This window comes from Thamnophis sirtalis, unplaced genomic scaffold (assembly GCF_051295495.1).
Source record: "Thamnophis sirtalis isolate CommonGarterSnake01/CBP01778 unplaced genomic scaffold, rThaSir2_p1.2 scaffold_1, whole genome shotgun sequence".
NCBI classification, from domain to species: domain Eukaryota; kingdom Metazoa; phylum Chordata; class Lepidosauria; order Squamata; family Natricidae; genus Thamnophis; species Thamnophis sirtalis.
The window spans coordinates 161,606,761-161,624,273 of NW_028261381.1; the positions used below are offsets into that span (position 1 = coordinate 161,606,761).

Consider the following 17,513-nt stretch of genomic DNA (forward strand, 5'->3'; position numbering starts at 1 on the left):
GCCAAGTGCCTGGATTTTGATCACATGACCATGGGGGTACTGTCATGATCATAAATGTGAGGAGCAGTCATGTCATTTTTTTCAGCCCCATTGGAACTTCGGTCACTAAATGAAAAGTTGCAAGTCAAGGAGTACCTGCAGTGCTTTTACAGATTAATTCACAACCAAAGGGTCTGATACTAACTTCCCTCATCTTCCTCTAAGAAATTTTGCAAGGAAGGAAAGAACAAGTCTCCAAATCTAGGCAAGCCCAATCCTCTTATAATGTGTACAGTTTTGAAAGACAAGAGCCTCTACCTTGAAATTCTTTCAGTTTTGCAGTTCTCACTTCAGTCTGCTTTTTTTCCTCTTCTGGATCAGCAAGGACACTGTCCTCTTCATCAGGACAACTGCAAAGAAACATAAACCACCAAAGTCCTGGTCAAAAAGGAGCCCTAATGTTGTAGTTAGTAGCTGGAAAGAAGGCTCTTTTCATAAACTCAATTTTGCACCTACTTGTCTCACTCAAGTTGGGAAAATAAAACTCAGGTGAGCAAAAAAAAAAAAAAAAAAAAGCCCCACCAAGACTAATCCAAACGAGACTGTATAGAAGTAGTTCTCACTTACTGACTGTTCATTTGGCGACCGTTTGGAGCGTAAGAGCCAAGGTGGCGCAGTGGTTAAATGCAGCACTGCAGGCTACTGCTAGATCAGCAGTTCAGCGGTTCAAATCTCACCGGCTCAGGGTTGACTCAGCCTTCCATCCTTCCGAGGTGGGTAAAATGAGGACCCAGATTGTTGGGGGCAATATGCTGACTCTTTGTAAACCGCTTAGAGAGGGCTGAAAGCCCTATGAAGCGGTATATAAGTCTACTGCTATTGCTATATTGCTATGATGGTGCTGGAAAAAGGAGGTTTAAAACCAAGTTCTGGCTGTTACATTACCCTGCGGTCACATGATCACAACTCAGGCATTTGGCAATCGGCTCACACTTACGATGGCCGCAGCATCCTATGGTGATGTGATCCCATTCGCAAACTTCCCTGCCAGCTTCCCACAAGAAAAGACAATGGGGAAACAAGCAAGAAAGAGCGCAAGTCACTGCAGTAAATCCCTTGCACCCTTTCCTTGCCTAGCAGCAGCCCTCTCTGACCTCACATTATGTCATGTGAGCCATTTGCACAACCTCCCCATCTGGCAATAGCCATTCCTGGCCCCACCGTGCTCATGCCGAGCACTTGTCGAGCCGTGGTGGCGCGGTGGTTAAAATGCAGTTGTCAGCACCTCTCCATTTAGATAATTAGGAAAGAAAGACCACGAGACTCCATGCGTGGAAATCAAGTGTACTTTTACTAATTATAAATGATTAAAGGCATAGCGAAGCGAAATCTGAATATTTAGGTGCGAAAGCGATTGATATATAGAATAGCCCATTTCCCTCCCCTTGGCATCACAGTTACAGTCCAATCATAATTCTCCCAAGTGTCAGGTGCGAGATAATTTCAAAAGGCATCACGAAGATGGAATGTCGGTGCCGTTAGTCCTGGCGGGAAACTCCCACGCATGCGTAGTCCGATCAGCTGGTGAACTCCAGAACCTTCCTCCAGCACAATGAGTAACCCCTCCCAAATACCATGCTCTCCCTCCCCGTTTCATGGCAGCCGAAGCAACAGCAAAGCAGAGGCTGACAGCAGTACTGCAGGCTTCTTGTGCTGACTGCCAGCAGTTTAGCAGTTCGATCGTCACGAGGCTCAAGGTTGACTCAGCCTTCCATCCTTCTGAGGTGGGTAAAAGGAGGACCCAGACTGTTGGGAGCAATATGCTGACTGTGTAAACCGCTTCGAAGGGGCTATGAAGCAGTATGTAAGTGTTAATTGGTATTGCTTTCCCGCCTGTTGCAGAGCTTGTTTGGAAGCCACCTGGGTCTTAATTAAGCAAGATCCTCGCTTAATGATGGCAATGGCTACCATTGGGATTGTTGTCGTGGAGCAGTTGCAATCACCAGACATTATGCCTTATGACCCGATTGCTTATCAACAAAAATTGCACTCCAATTATTGTCATTAACCAAGGACTACTTGTATTTCGAACTGCCAGGTTGGCAGAAGCTGGGACATGAAATGAGCACTCACTCCATTACACAGCACTAGGGATTCGAACCATCGAACTGCCGACCTTTCTGATTGACAAATTCAGCATCTTAGCCATTGAGCCACCTTCAGCTAGATGTGGTCATGCTGGCCACTTGACCATGGAGACGTCTTCGAACAGCACTGGCTGTTCGGCTTTGAAACGGAGATAAGCACTGCCCCCTAGAGTCAGGAACGACTAGCACATATGTGCAAGGGGAAACTTTACCTTACTTGTATTTCCTTATGATGACAAAATAACAGGTATGGAAAGAGCCACTGAATCTGATGCCAACTCAATACAGGAGAGAAATAGAACAACATATTTTATATGCTCACTTTTCCACCGCCCTGCGAATTTGCGTCATCCAGATATTCCTTTCCTCCTTGGAGTTGGTGTGAATCTCATACATCTCTGGTCCTTTCTTGGAAGCAATGATTAAGAACATGGCTCGTTCCTCGTTGGCTACTTCTCGGACTATCAGTTTTTGCAAGGAAATCACTGGTGGCTTTGAGTCCTGTGATGCAAGATACATCATCATTAGTCCATCTATGGCAATCCTAAAGAGCAACAGTTGTATGGAGATTCTCAGTCATCCAGGTCATGGTTGAACCAAAGGTGCTTTTCTCAAGAGGCATCTGGACTTTCTGTTTTTTCTTTGAAGACGTTTCACTTATCATCCAAGAAGCTTCTTCTGCTCTGACTGGATAGTGGGGAATGGAAGGATTCCTATTTGGTCGGAGCTGAAGAAGCTTCTTGGATGAGAAGCAAAACGTCTTCAAAGAAAACCCAGGAAGTTCAGCTGCCTCTTGAAAAAGCACCTTTGGGACAACCATGACCTGGATGACTGAGAATCTCCATAGACAACATCTATAGTATTTCTTCCTTATACTTGTAAATCAGATTAATCTGGAAAGAATGGAAGAGGGAAAGTAGGAAAAGTATCCCAAAGATCCCTGCTTGACTCTGATTATCTCTGCCTAGCTGGGAAAGACCCTTTTCTGTCTGAAGCCCCAGAGAATTGCTGTTGGCTGGATAGATACTGGGCAAGGGAGGCTAAGTTGGGTCAAATAGCTGGTTGTGTTTACTGTTGAAATACTGAAGGACTATTGCATAGAAGACAAGAGTTGGGTGCCTATTCAATGGAATGGCTTGCCTTCAGAAGTTGTGGGTGCTCCATCACTGGAGCTTTTTAAGGAGATTGGTAAACCATTTGTCTGAAATCGTATTACCGCATTTTTGGAGTATAAGACGCACTGCAGTATAAGACACACCAAGATTTTGAAGAGGCAAGTTTTTGCACTCTGCAGACCTCCCAAAAACGGCCTGTTTTTTTTTCAAAGAAAGGGCATGAATAGGAGGCTTGTACAATGCTCCTGGGGGCTCCTCCCCCCAAACGAGCAAAACATGGCCCATTTTTCACTTCCTCCTCAGCCCACAGGAGCACTTTATAAGCCTCCTAAAGGCAATGCATGGCCATTTTGGTGAAGTGGGTGGGGTTTTGGGAGGCAAAAAATGCTATATTCAGTGTATAAGACACACCCAGATCTTCAGCCTCTTTTTTGAGGGAAAAAGGTGCATCTTATACTTTGAAAAATACAGTAGATCTCCTGCCTGAGCAGGGAATTGGAGTAGAGGAGTCCAACTCTATTATTTCACCACACAGGAAGCCTTTGTTTAGATAATCAATTTGAAAGATGCGCACAGGGGCACACAGGCATGCACGCGCATGCGCACATTAAAGAATCCAACTTGCTAATTTGGCTCCTTTAAGGAAATGCAAAACATATACATGCATTAAAATCAGTCTTTTGATTTAATAGATGAAAGGAAATTTATTGCACATTTGTCAATTAATTATAATTGTCATAAATAACTAGAAGATAAATGAAAACATATCAAATAAATAGGTATACTAGTAAATAAATGAAGATATACTAAATAAATAGGACTGCAGTACAATGGAAACCAGAGGAAATATAAATTTTCGAATAAGAACTCAGCATTGCTAAGCAAATTCATCTGTCCTATTTAAAAACATTAAAATATTCATTTTGACTATATGATAATAAAGAGCATGCCATTTTGCTGATCAGCTCTCAAACAGTTGAGGTTTTTTTTATAGTAATGGATGTACCTAAAATAACCTACAGGAATTTATAAAAGCTGAAGCCAGTTGTTAGGGGACTGAGGCTAAGACACGCTGGGTTCCTAGAATTTTCTGGGCCGAGACCCAAGCAAACCAGAGTTTTTCACTGTAGCTCAGATTTATTTGTTATTACAGAAACCACAGAAAGTTCCAGGTTTTCCACACCACCCTGCCTATCCTCAGCAGAGAGAAATACGTACCAAAGATGCAAACATGTATTTCTGGTCTTTCTCTTGCAGTAGCAAAACCACATCTGTCAGCAGAACAGCCAAAATATCTGCCAAAATTATTGGGAAAAGGGAAGATGAAAACAAAATAATCCTTTCAAGCAGAAGAAGTAATTTTTTTAAATATTCTAACAGCTAGCTAGACACTAATTCAAGGTAATTTGCTGTTGAATTTTTTCTTTTGAGGGATTAGTCGGAATAGTGTCATTTAAATCCAGTGCTAGTGCATATAAGTAGCTTTCTAGGGTACAGTTTTATCAGTGGTGGGTTTCAATTTATTTTACTATTGGTTCACTCGTGCGCGCATGCACAGAAACGTCCGGCCGGGTAGGCAGAGCCTCCCACCGCCACCACTACCAGTTCACCCAATTCAGGGCAAACCAGCAGAAACCCACCTCTGAGTTTTATACTCTGATCATTTCACTGACTGAATATGAATGCTGCAATGTTTGCCCATCCCAAAATACCAACTCAAATTTTCATTTTCAGGGGACTCCCATCATCCACAGCCTGAACACTAGTTTTCCTATATAAGAATATCTGTCCACCTGACTTTGCATCAGCTTCTCTGAGCAAATATTTATTTCACTATTTGCCACTCAAACCTTCCGTTGAAAACTATACCTAAGATCGTTTGAATGCATCCCTAAATATTAAAAAGGGGAATTTTAAACAAGGAAACTGAATCTCTTATATCAACAGAAAACTCCTTTTCAGAGTTGTCTATTTTTATGTTGCCAAAGCAACGTTACTCAGATACAGGATTAACCAGTCAGGCGGAGATGGACTCAAAAGATTTGCAGGAAAAAAAGAAAAGAAAAAAAGAAATAGAAAAACATTTCTGTAGGAGGGAAGGAGAAGGAGCTCAATGAGAACTTTAAAAAGCGATTGAGCTTCACAGGATGACTCACATCAGAGCAGAAGGCAGATAAGAAGAACATGAGCAAGACGTTCCCTGCTTAAGATCAGCAGGCCAAATTTAATACTCCAAAGAGAAGGAAGTGCACCTATATCGTGGGGTTAACATGACACAGCTTCAAAGTGTGAAACGGCTGGAAGTCAATAATTGACACAAATGTTTTGCCTTTCCCTTGGGTGCCTGAGAAAGACACTGACTCAATAAATAACTCATTATTTCAGTCAATGCCTCCCTCTCAACTGGGCAGGATCTTTGGGGGCAGAAGCCCATTACTAAATGCTATTTTGCCCATTTTTAATTTGGCAAACCAAGCATGAGAGACAAGTCTCCTTCTTCCGATACACAGAATAGACACTCCTGTGTGTCTGATTACTGAGCAATGCAGTAAACACCTGGAAAGGAGAACAGACAACCACAGGTGAGCTGCTATGGGTTTGCCAGGGTTCGGAGAACCCACAGCTAACATTATGGCCGGTTTGGAAAACTTCCAAATTCCACCTCTGGCTGGCCCCTCCCACTCCTCTCTCACCCCACCCCTCCTAGGAGTCTCCGTACAGCCCATTTTGGATGCCAGGTAAGTGCAGGGTCTGTGCGGAGGCTCAGGGAGGGGGGAAGTTCTGGAAGGCTGGAAACGAGCCCGTTTCCAGCCTTCGGAGAGTCTCCAGAGCCCAAGGGAGGCAGTTTTTGCCCTCCCAGAGGCTCGAGGAAACCTCAGGAGCTTGGGAAAGGCAAAAACGCCACCCGCCCACCCGCCATGGTGCAGGAGGCTGGCTAGACCATGGCAACTGGTCAGAGAATCCATTGCTGAAATTTTTGAAGCCCACCTTTGCAGACAACCCACAAAATTCACCTTTTAGGCGCCCAGAAGCAGCTTTCCAGTACAGCATGCCAGCCAGTAGGAGGCGCCGTTGAAGCATATCCTCCTTCCGGAAGATAAGGCCATTCTTAAACTTTCCTGAAGACTTGAGTTCCATCTTGGTTACAATTTCCCGGAGGCGCTGCTCTTTCTCAGACTCATTCACCTTGGTGTCAACAGCTGTGATGGCCTCCTTGATAAGTGACAATGCCTTGGTCAGTTCCTCATACTCCTTTGTGGTGACTGCAAAGATGAAGGGAAACAGCCTGTTTAGGAAAGCTACAGGGCATATTTAACTCCATATTAGTCCATATAACAAAAAAATGGCCCTAGTATTTTGTAGCATTCTAAAAATTGCCAAACTGATTGCAGCAGAAGACATTTAGAGACCAGAGATAAAATGCCATCAAACTAAATCATTCTAAATCTGTAAATTATGACCTTTCACTGACCCTTTTAAGTCACTGATAGCATAGGTTTTAGATTATACATATGTTTTGCACATATTTTGTATACTTACATACAAACAGTATTAATAAACAATATACAAGTAGTCCTCATGACTTTAACTGAGCCTGGAATTACAGTTGAAAGTCATGGTAGCGGTTAATTGGGTGACCATCAGATTTTATGACCCTTTTGTGGCGGTTGCTAAGTGCATATTAAAGTTGAATCCATTGTATCCAGGAGGAATTTTTTTTTAATGGAAACCAGAAATAAACCCTGGTTTCCAGGGAAAAAAAGGTCATAAATCACGGTGGTCGCATGCTATAAATGGCCATAAATGCAGGCTGGTTGCCAAACATCAGAAATGCGATCCTGTAACAATGGGAGGGTAGCTGTCAGAACTTTGAAACCAGGTCCAGCAAATATGGGCAGGACCATATGGTTTTCTTGGCAGCAATACTAAAGTGCTTTTCCATTATTTTTTTCTGATTCATTAAAGAGTTGTTGAGAATCAACCTATATACAAGTTAGTCAGTTTGTTTATTTATTTATTACTAGGTTTGGCCGTGCTTAAGGTTTTTTTTTATTTTTATACATTAGCTACCCAGAAGATGTTGTTTGATGCTACCAAAAGGCAGAGAAATGTTTCACCTAATAAATAGATAAGCAACCTGATGAATGGGAAGGGATTGTCTTAAAACATTTGGGAAAGAATATTATCTAGGATCCAGAAATAAAAATAAAAATACTGAAAAGTGAAATTCTGCATCTTTATAACAGTTTCGCTTTGTTCCCAATGTTGCTTGGGGCGAATTGTGTTCCCTAATGAGCCCTTCTGATAAAGCAGGGGTGTTAAAATCAAGGCCCAGGGGCTGGATTCGGCCCACTGAGTACTTAGATCTGGCTCATGGGGCTGCCCTGGAAACAGCAAAGGACCGGCCTGCAGTGCTTCTGTCAGCAAAAACGGGCTCCTGAGTTCTGTTTTTGGCTGCCATGTCCTCCTGCAACCCTCTCCTAGTGAAAATGGTGCTCAGGAGCCCGTTTTCATTGGCAGAGCACTCGGGCCACCACAGGCACCCTGAACAGGAGTGACGTTGAGCTGGCCATGCCCACCCTGGCCACGCCCTCCCCGAGGTCAAACACAACCCTGATGCAGCCCTCAATGAAACCGAGTTTGAAACCCCTGTGATAAAGGGTAGAAGAAAAGTGGCTAAATAAGTGCCATATTTTTCACCTTCTGTGTTCTGAATGATGCGCTCCACCAGGACAGGATACTTCGTGATGCGCTGGGTGACTAAAAGGTTGCACTCTTGGACACCAAGCCGTCTCACAATGGAAGAATTGCTGATTTTCTGAAATACATGTACCAAAATATACTTACTAAGGTGAATTTGATATCACACCTTTCATTTCTTTTGTCAAAAGGTAGAGGCAATGGAGGAAAAGGACCTCTCCTCTCTAGCCTTCTCTGGTATGTGAAAACATGCATTCAAGTTTTAATTTGTCTTAAATTTGTCCCCTTTCTGTAACCATTTTTTCCAGTTACCACAACCTGGAAAAATCATTCTATCTCATCAGTGAATGAGTTTTCTGTGCAAGTAAGTGCAAAGCTACAGTATAATTCCTTCTCTTTCTTCCACATTCTGTCTTGTTGGTTCCCAGAGAAAGTCTTGCTGCGTCACATTTCAAAAATCTTTCTAATCTACCACCTTGACTACTGTATATGGCAATAAGAATAAATCACTGAGGAAATAATCACAGGAGTCAACTCTTTCCTGAATTACACTTTTATTGAAACATGTATTGTAACAGTAGAATACCTTTACTCAAGGTTGATCCCTAATGTTGCACCCACAAATGTCTCTTGGTTATTATAATACAGGGAGTCCTTGATATACGGCCACAGTTGGGACCAAAGTTTCCATTGCTAAGCAAGGTGGTTGTTAAGTGAGTCGCCCCAATTTTAGAACCCTTTTTTTAGCAATAGCAATAGCATTAGCAGTTAGACTTATATACCGCTTCATAGGGCTTTCAGCCCTCTCTAGGCGGTTTACAGAGTCAGCATATTGCCCCCAACAATCCGGGTCCTCATTTTACCCACCTCGGAATGATGGAAGGCTGAGTCAACCCTGAGCCGGTGAGATTTGAACCGCCGAACTGCCGAACTAGCAGTCAGCTAAAGTAGCCTGCAGTACTGCACTCTAACCACTGCGCCACCTCGGCTCTCCACAACTGCTAAAAAAAATCACCGTGGATTGTAAGTAAATCACACGGTCTTTAAGCGAATCTGGTTTCCCCATTGATTTTGGTTGTTGAAAGCAGTCTGGGAAGGTCACAAATCGTGATTCGTGTGATCCCAGCACTTGCAACCATTGTAACTACATGCCAGTTGCCAAGCAGCCAGATTTCGGTCATGTGACTGTGGGGATGCTTCAACTTGTTTGGAGAGCTGCCACTATTTTCCAAACGCAGGGCAAGGCAAAACTTGGCACAGAGTCTCTTATAGTCACAAAAAGAAGTTTCCATTCTTGAAACGACCGAATGAATTGTTTCCTGCAAAAGCCCATTCCCTGTTCGCTCCCCTTTTGTTTCCTATGGGAGGGGCCAATCACCTCCAAGGTGTGGCTTTACTCCTAAGTCGACCCTGCTTTCTTAGTTGCTCTTGTCTTCTGGCAGCTCTGCACATGCACACACTGAGAACAGGCTCCATCTGTTCCTCTGCCTCACTGCTGTCTAGCTCCCTCTCTTCCGACGCAGAGCCCTCGTCTGAGCTTTCCTCAGCCCCCAAGACTGGCCCATGTTCCTCCCCAACTTCCTTACTGTCTGACTCTGCTGACAACTCTGCTGGCCACCAGCGAGCCACAACATTGCTAAACTAATGGTTGTAAGTCAAGGACTACCTGTACAGGAGAGGTTTTATCATGACCTTATTCTAGACTGGCTTTTTGAAAAAACTTCCCATTTGAACATTTCACCTCAAAAAACATCAATAGCACATATTATCAGGTCTTTCTCTACATAAAAAGGAACAATGACCTATCTGAAGGCCTCTTTTGCCCCACCTCTGTGCATTGTGCATAACGTTTTTCAAAACTATCCAAATTACTAAGAACAGAGTTAGGTGTTGTGCCACTTCTATATCAGATTTCAGCGGAACCCAAAGAAGCCCAGCGTGACAGAATGAGATCAGTTCCCATTTGTGATCCTCTCCTCGTCTTTTACCTTAATCAAGTTTTGGAACTTCTTGCTTTGCTGCAGCAACTCCTTATAGTAGCTCACAGCATCACTGTGGCTGCTGCAGTAAATGCCATATTTCTCCTTCAATTTATCTCCCGTTTTTCCTGAAAACTAAATAAGGAAAGGAAAAGACAGTCAGGAACAACTAACATTTGGGAGATAAACAAGTTGCATCAAGCACACTCTGGTGTATCTGGAGAAAGATATCACAGTTCAACATTGTTATGTATATCATGGATCTCAACTCAAAAGGAAAACAAAAAAAAGGTCAGAATGGGGTATTGACAATTGAGTAATTTCCAAAGTAGCGCATGACACAGTCCTGAGAGAGAAAATGCAGGTGAACAGAGTAATAAAGCAGTCATTCATTACTACGGGGAGTTTATATTTTAGGAGACACAGAGAGAATGCATCTAACTCAGTATTATCTCTGCTGACAAGAATCAAAAATAGAAAACAGCCTTTTTCCTCAACTTGCCACTTGGAATACATTTATCTGCAGTTCACATGCAAAGCTAGTGGCTCTAATATGCATCTAGGAATTGTAGCATTTTCCCTCAGAAATATCATGGAAGCCCACTGGCCTATTTTCCAGGTGAAAGCCTGCTCAAAAAGGCAAAATTCCCCCTCTGAACTAAATACTGTAAGTGCTTTGCAATTTAGGATGACCCCCTGCCCATCCAAACCCTATTCCATAAGCGAAACCTACACCTATGTGCTCACCTGTTGCACCAGGATGTCCCCAATGTTCTGGATGATATAGTTGCATTCACTACCTTCTTCCAAAGACTCCTTCCGGCGTTCCTTCAGCTGGAAGAGGAAGGCTCTGTGAAGCTCCAGTAAATCGTCCACGCATGGGAAAAGGCGGTGGATGTCAGAATTGCTGAACTGCAGCTCCTCTCGCATGGCTTGGGAGTAGACCTTCAACATGATCTTCAGAGTCCGGACATGGTGCATCTCTGTCCTCATCAACTCTAAAGGGGGAAGACATTGACATCAAGCCTCTCTGACTGGCCAGGGACAGACCCCACCTAGAAAGCCAACCACTCAACACAGATTTCTTTACCATCTTGCCCACTTGCAAAAAAAAAGGAGATCATACCAGACCACAATCAATAGTATATGTCCAATTTCAAGACAAGCACTAGCTTCAGGTCAAAATTTTGCCTACACGTGAACGACAGCAGCAGCAGAGAAAATACTGTCAATTAAGTTTGGTGAAGAAGAGGCAGAAAAGCTTACCATATATGACATCTTGCCTTTTAATAAGGTCCCGCTCCTGCTGCTTCACATAGGACTGCTCTACTGCTAGACTCCAAGACTGAGCAGCAAACTCCCGAGCGTCTGTCTCCAGTTCATTCCTCAAGGAGGCAAACTGAACATCTGGAAGGGGAAGAGTCACAGCTCAGATGAGAACATGGGTATATCAGTGGTGGGTTGCTCTTATCGTCGCTACTGGTATGCTGCTCATGGGAAACGCATCCCGTTCATGCAATACACCGCCCCTGCGACACCCAGCTGCTTGTTGAGGCTCGCACAGGTGCCACAAGCTGTGCGCATGTGCACAATTGGTCAGTTGCTTTAAAAACAGGTATAGAACACGGGCGAGTGGTCCAAACGAGCCACGGTACTGATATGCTGTCAGCTGCTCCCGGCTACTACCGGTACGGCCGGACCGGACCGGACCGGACCCGGAGGAATGCACAACTGGGGTATATGTATTTAGAGAATGCCATTATCGAGGGGGGGGGGAGACACAAAAAGAAATCAGTGCTATTATCACTGGAATGGAAATCTAAAGGACTGCATCATAATTCTTAATTGGTGAAAGGTCAAATGCTCAAAAAAGTTTTTATAAAATGTACACTGCGCAATGCAATGCCCAGGATGTATTATGGATAAAGGATCATTAGAGCTCTCATAGATGTAGATAGTGAGAGGTGAAGAGAAGATGCAGCAAAAGAACCAAAAGGAACCTTTTGAGGTCAGCAAAAACATCCACCTTGTTGCTATAAAAACTTACAACTGTCGTAGTACCCGAACTCCGGGGTGAAATCCATTTACCTTTGCTACCAGTTTGGATGCATAGAGCATCAAAAGGGTAAGGTGCACAAATAGCAAGGGGGAGAATCCGCTGTGCTGTGTGATTTATATTAGCTAGAAAGCATGAAATCCTGTTTTCTAACTAATATAAATAGTGTGTCACAGCTGATCGTCGGAAAAACCGGTTCGCCTGAACCAGTTTCATTTATTTTACTACTGGTTCGGGCAAACCAGTATCATTTTTACTACCGGTCTGAACTGGTAGAACTTCACCCTTGCCCTAACTACTAAAAAATATTCACTCAGTGCAAAATGCACATTTGAATTTATCATTACACATTGGAGGGGAGGGCTGCCCAAGAGTTAACTTGGGGCATCTGACTTCAGAAGTGGTCCACCTGCAAGATTCCAGCAGGCAAAAAAAAACAAGGTGGCTATGCTGTCTTCAAGTTGCTTTTGGGGTGTTTTGCCGAGGCATCTGTGTGGTCACCACATAAAACAAAAACATTGAGTTAGACAGACATCTAACTATTGGTACGGTTCATCAGCCACGCTCTTCACACCAAAAGCTCTTGGACAAGAAAGAAAATGAAGGAAGGAATGGCATAGGCAATGGGCCCAAGGGCAAGACTCTGGCAAACTGGATTCAAATTCTAGCTTGAGTTGTCTTGCAGATCTTCTTGCCGTTTCAATTCCCTGCTACAGGTGTGGTGGAAAATGAAGGGTTCTAACCTAGAAACAGGCCATTTCAAATATTCCAGAAGTATTCTGAATAAGAGAATACTTGGCGCAGTGACAGGCTAACTCACTGCTCACTCCAGGAGTTCGAGTTTCACCGAGGTTAAGCAACTGGTTAAGGTTGACTCAGCCTTCCATCCTTCTGAGGTCAGTAAAATGAGGACCCAGATTGTTGAAGGCAATATGCTGACTCTGCAAACCGCTTAGAGAAGGCTATAAAGCACTATGAAGCGGTATATAAGTATAAGTGCTATTGCTATTCTAACTTTGAAAAGGGCTTATTCTGAGATCAGGTGACTTCTGGAAGAACCAGAGCTGCCCAATCTGTTGCACAAACCTGTTCTTTGTTAACTCCAGCAGTAAACTCCTCTGAGAGATGAGACAGACTCATCTGGGTCGGATTCTTGATGACTTTATAGGCAAGGGCTCTCTATGCCACCCTGTCAAGCACAGCTGCTTTCATTTGTTGGATGTTCAACTTTTCATCAGATTTCATCTTATCAAGCCAGCATGTTCTTTGCTTGCTCCTTCTTCTTGTTCCACTAATCATTCCTAGCATCCCTGCATTCTCCAAAAAACATAGAATAATGGAGTTGGAAGGGACCTTGGAGGTCATTTAGCCCAACTCCCTACAGAAGGAGAATCTATACCATTTCAGATAGGTGGCTGTCCACTTTCTTCTTAAAAGTCTGAAGTGATGCAGCATTCACAACTTCTGGAGGCATGCTGTTCCACTGTTAACTATTCTAACGATTATGAAATTTCTCTTAGTTCTAGGTTGTTCTCTCCTTGATTAGTTTCCATCTATTGGTTCTTGACGTGCCCTTTGGTGCTTTGGTAAATAATCCCCCCTCATCTTTGTGACAGTCCCTCAAATACTGGAACACTGCTATTATGTCACCCTAATCCTCCTTTTTATTAAACATACCCAATTCCAGCAACTGTTTTTTATATGTTTTAGCCTCCAGTTCCCGAATCATCTTTGTTGCTCTTCTCTGCACTCTTTCTAGAGTCTCAACATGTTTTGTTTTGTTTTTATATTGTGGTGTCTAGACTGGATGCTGTATTTCAAGTACGGCCATACTAAGGCTGTGTTATTAAGGACAAGACTGCCAGATCTTCAGTATAACTTTACAGAAGATGGGAATCCCATCTTCTTTATTGATGTCGAATGACTTTACACTTTACATGACATGGCCAAAGGAAATCTTGGTCTTGTGATTTTAGCTGCTAGTGAGGTGACTGATTTTATACGATTTAACATGAGAAGCTCCTTACCTTCCACAAAAACTGATTCCGTGGTGGATGGTGCCAGTGAGACAACATCTTCAGAGGCTGGTTTCTGTTTCATGAAGCCAGAATCCCCTTCATCCATCTCTCCCCCAGTGAGTCTGAATAGTCAAAGGAAAACATTGAAGCAGGTCAGCTCTTGCTGCAGGACTGAGTCCTCGCACAAGCTATTTTCTTATTAGGCTGTTTCTTATTCTGATGAATGCAGCCTGGGCCAAATATTTTCCAGTGAACAACTTAAGAAGACCAGCAGTCCTGAAGTACATTTGTGCTTAGTTTGGAAAGGCATCTTGAGATGGTCGAGGAAGAATAGGGATGCTGCTAGTGCCGAGTGCTGCTGTAGCGGCATGAGAAAATAGTGACAGCACTCACGGGTATTAAAGAATGAACTCAAAAAGTCAAAGATCCATGGAAGGGCTATACTTAGGAAGCTGCCAATAAATGTCTGATAATTACAGAAGCAGAAGAAAAGGGGCAGCAAAGCCATGGATCATCTTCTAGTGCTGACGGCTAAAATAGTTTCCTTCCTCATGCTTTATGCAATTGAAGCTTTATGCAATTAAAGCTCTCCACATTTATAGTGTTAAAAACCCCACAGCAGACAAGGATTTATAAAACCATCATGCAGAAGGTCCATGGGAAAATGAATCTGATCAAAATCCATCTGAAAAAAGATGAGATGTACTAAAACTAATTTTATGGATATTGTTTGTCGATAAATTTAGAATTCCCTCCCTCTTGATTCCCAGCTCAACAGGTTGTTGTTCTGATCTAGCGGCTATGTCTATAAAGCTGATTATTTGATAATCCAAATTCTTCCACTGAATCCCCCCCCCAAAGACTGGGAACCACTGTTATTTTCTGACTCAATTAGAACAAAAATCTGAAATAGCATATTTCCTTCAGCAAGCTGAACAGACAAAATTCATATCTACACTTGGCAGAAATGAAAAAACAAAAAAAACAAAGCCACAACCTGTATAACTGCCCCTGTGGATGCCCACTCATGCATGGATTTGCGTATGTTCTGCAAAATGACAATATGAAATTGCACTGCAGTTAAGCTAATTCTCCCCCACACACACACTCCATAAGCCCAGACTTTCCATTAAAATCATGGAAAATACATCAAGACTGAGTTTGTGTTTGAGAGAAAAGTAAGTCGAGAGTCCAGCAGTGAAACCCGAGCTCTGGTTTTTGTTTTTGTTTTTTTTTTCAGAAGAAAAATAGAAAAAATAGAAAGTGAGGCACTTGTGAAAGATGAGCAGCTATTTCTTCCCAGGCAGGATAAGACCAGATTCCAGATAAGAATTGCAAAAAGCAGCAATTTGTATCCAGCAAAGTACCTACTCACCCGAGCTTACCAACAGCCCCAGCAGAGGCGATGCTTAGCTGCGACGGCAAACTTCCCCTCTGCGCAATTGTCATGCCGAGGTTCTGGGGCAAGCCAGGGGTTCTGCCATCCGGGCCCAAGAGGGCCCTGCTAGTGTGCTCTTTGAGCGAGGTAGCTATAGAAGGAAAGACAGAGTTGGTACTCAGGAATCGGGGAGTAAACTGGAGGTTGCTTTTTTGCAACCCTCGGCTCTCTGAGCGAGTCTGGAGAACCGACATGATCTTGGAGGTCAGGCGCTCATTTTCCAGAAAGATCGTCTCATTCCACTTGTTGGAAAATGAGCCACAGAACAGCAGCTCCGAGTGAGCTGGGAGGACTGACTTGCTGCTGCCACTGCCCTTGGAGTTAGCATTTCCCATGTTTGCAAAGTGGCTGCGAAATTGCCTGAGCACACCCCACTTATATATCTGTCTCCCCCTGTGATCCTTCTAGAAATGTCCAGATATGTAAAAGCTGTCACTCCACAACGCCGTATTGGTTAATCAGCAGCAGGTCAGAAAGGGAGAAAATCAAGTCCCTACTGCGTCCTCAATCGAAATGTGGAAATTGCAAAGTATCTTTTTAGCAAACAGAGACAGGGCACAAATCAAACATTTACAGAAACATAACTGTTCTCACTTTTCAACGGAAGAGAGAAAATGACTTGCACCGAAGCAAAATTTATCTGAGACAGACAAAGTGGAAGAAAGAGGCGCTCAGTTGTTGCTTCTTCCCCTACATGCTTGTTGGTTCAAGTGCCATAATTTATAACATTATGCACATGGGTCCTAAACTAACAAATTAATCACATCTAATGATCAAGACATACGTTCTCCAAACAGATTCATTTTGCAGAATATATAAGACACTCAAGACACCAAACTATCGTTAATCTATATGTCAGGGTTCCAAATAGCATCCAAAAGTAAATCAGAGTCCAAGGCAAAGTATTGCTCAAAGTTCCAATTTATTAAGAGAGCCATGTTGGCACATCTGGGAAAACCCAAATCTGAAAGCTTCCTGGTTTTCCCCACCCAGTGGTCCAATCTTCCACTGCCATGCTGGCAGTTCCACCAATCCAATTCAGAGGTGCTGAGATAAAGGATGACCTTGGCTTTCTAGAAAGAATTTTGTTGTGGCTACATAGTCTGTGACTCCTTACAATCCCACTCCCATTTTACCATAATAGAAAATGCATAGCAGAATAATAGAAATTGTGGCAGGCCAAAGACCCAAAGGAAAAGATGGCTGCAGGCCTGACACTATATATAAGACACTCAGGCACCAAACCTTGTAGAACAAAGTAGCTATTTGGCCTTCCACAGAAACAGGTGCTTCATGCCAAGATGTTTTTGCTGTTCTGGTTGCAAAACCAAGACAGGAGAAGAGGCTAAAAGATGGGGAGAAGTCTATTGGCTTCCAGGAATTATTTAGTGGCAGGGAAATATCCTCATCTTACTATCCTCAAGGGAATGAAAACAAAACACAACCAGCAGTCTCAAAGGTATTTTCTTTCAAAAGGCAACTGGACTTTCTTCTTCTCATCCAAGAAGCTTCTTCAGTTGTGACTGAAAGGTGGAGAATGGAAGGATTTGTATTGCTTGCAGTCATGAAGTCAAGTCATGCAGTGAAGAATATAAATCCTCCCATTCTCCACCATCCTGTCAGAACTGAAGAAGCTTCTTGGATGAGAAACGAAACATCTTCTACCAAAAGAAGAAAGTCCAGTTGCCATTTGAAAGAAAGCAGCTTTGGAATAACCATGATTAGGACTGAGAATCTCCATAAACAACACAAGTAGCACTAACAAAGCTCACTAAAATTATGACGCCTAACAAATATCCATCAGTATAATAAAAACAGGACAGGGGGATTGTGTGTATATTCATATTTGATTATTTTAATGTTTTTTTATGCTGTAAGCTGTCCATCTTGTTTCATTTTGAAATACGATGGGCAGCAAACAAACAAACAAACAAGATACACACACACACACACACACACACACACACACACAGAGTAGGAAGTTTCATTCCTCCCTCATCTGCCTTCTTTCTTCCAAATTCTTCTCTCTTTCATTCCCTTGATCATTTTCCTCTTAAGTGGACTCAACTAGACTAAACTG

At 43.0% G+C, this 17,513-nt stretch overlaps 1 protein-coding gene across 1 annotated transcript in view; it reads right to left on the reverse strand.

Annotated features, from left to right (window-relative positions):
* Positions 1-17,513, reverse strand: part of ARHGEF18 (Rho/Rac guanine nucleotide exchange factor 18) — an 88,475-nt gene that overhangs the window by 12,347 nt on the left and 58,615 nt on the right. The window contains exons 13-22 of the mRNA XM_087701844.1: positions 15,371-15,524; positions 14,005-14,117; positions 11,188-11,328; positions 10,669-10,919; positions 9,931-10,056; positions 7,943-8,060; positions 6,256-6,504; positions 4,460-4,536; positions 2,449-2,627; positions 298-389 (exon numbers count right to left, since the gene is read on the reverse strand). Of these exons, the coding sequence (XP_087557970.1) occupies positions 298-389; positions 2,449-2,627; positions 4,460-4,536; positions 6,256-6,504; positions 7,943-8,060; positions 9,931-10,056; positions 10,669-10,919; positions 11,188-11,328; positions 14,005-14,117; positions 15,371-15,524 (1,500 nt within the window). The remainder of the gene's footprint in view (positions 1-297; positions 390-2,448; positions 2,628-4,459; positions 4,537-6,255; positions 6,505-7,942; positions 8,061-9,930; positions 10,057-10,668; positions 10,920-11,187; positions 11,329-14,004; positions 14,118-15,370; positions 15,525-17,513) is intronic.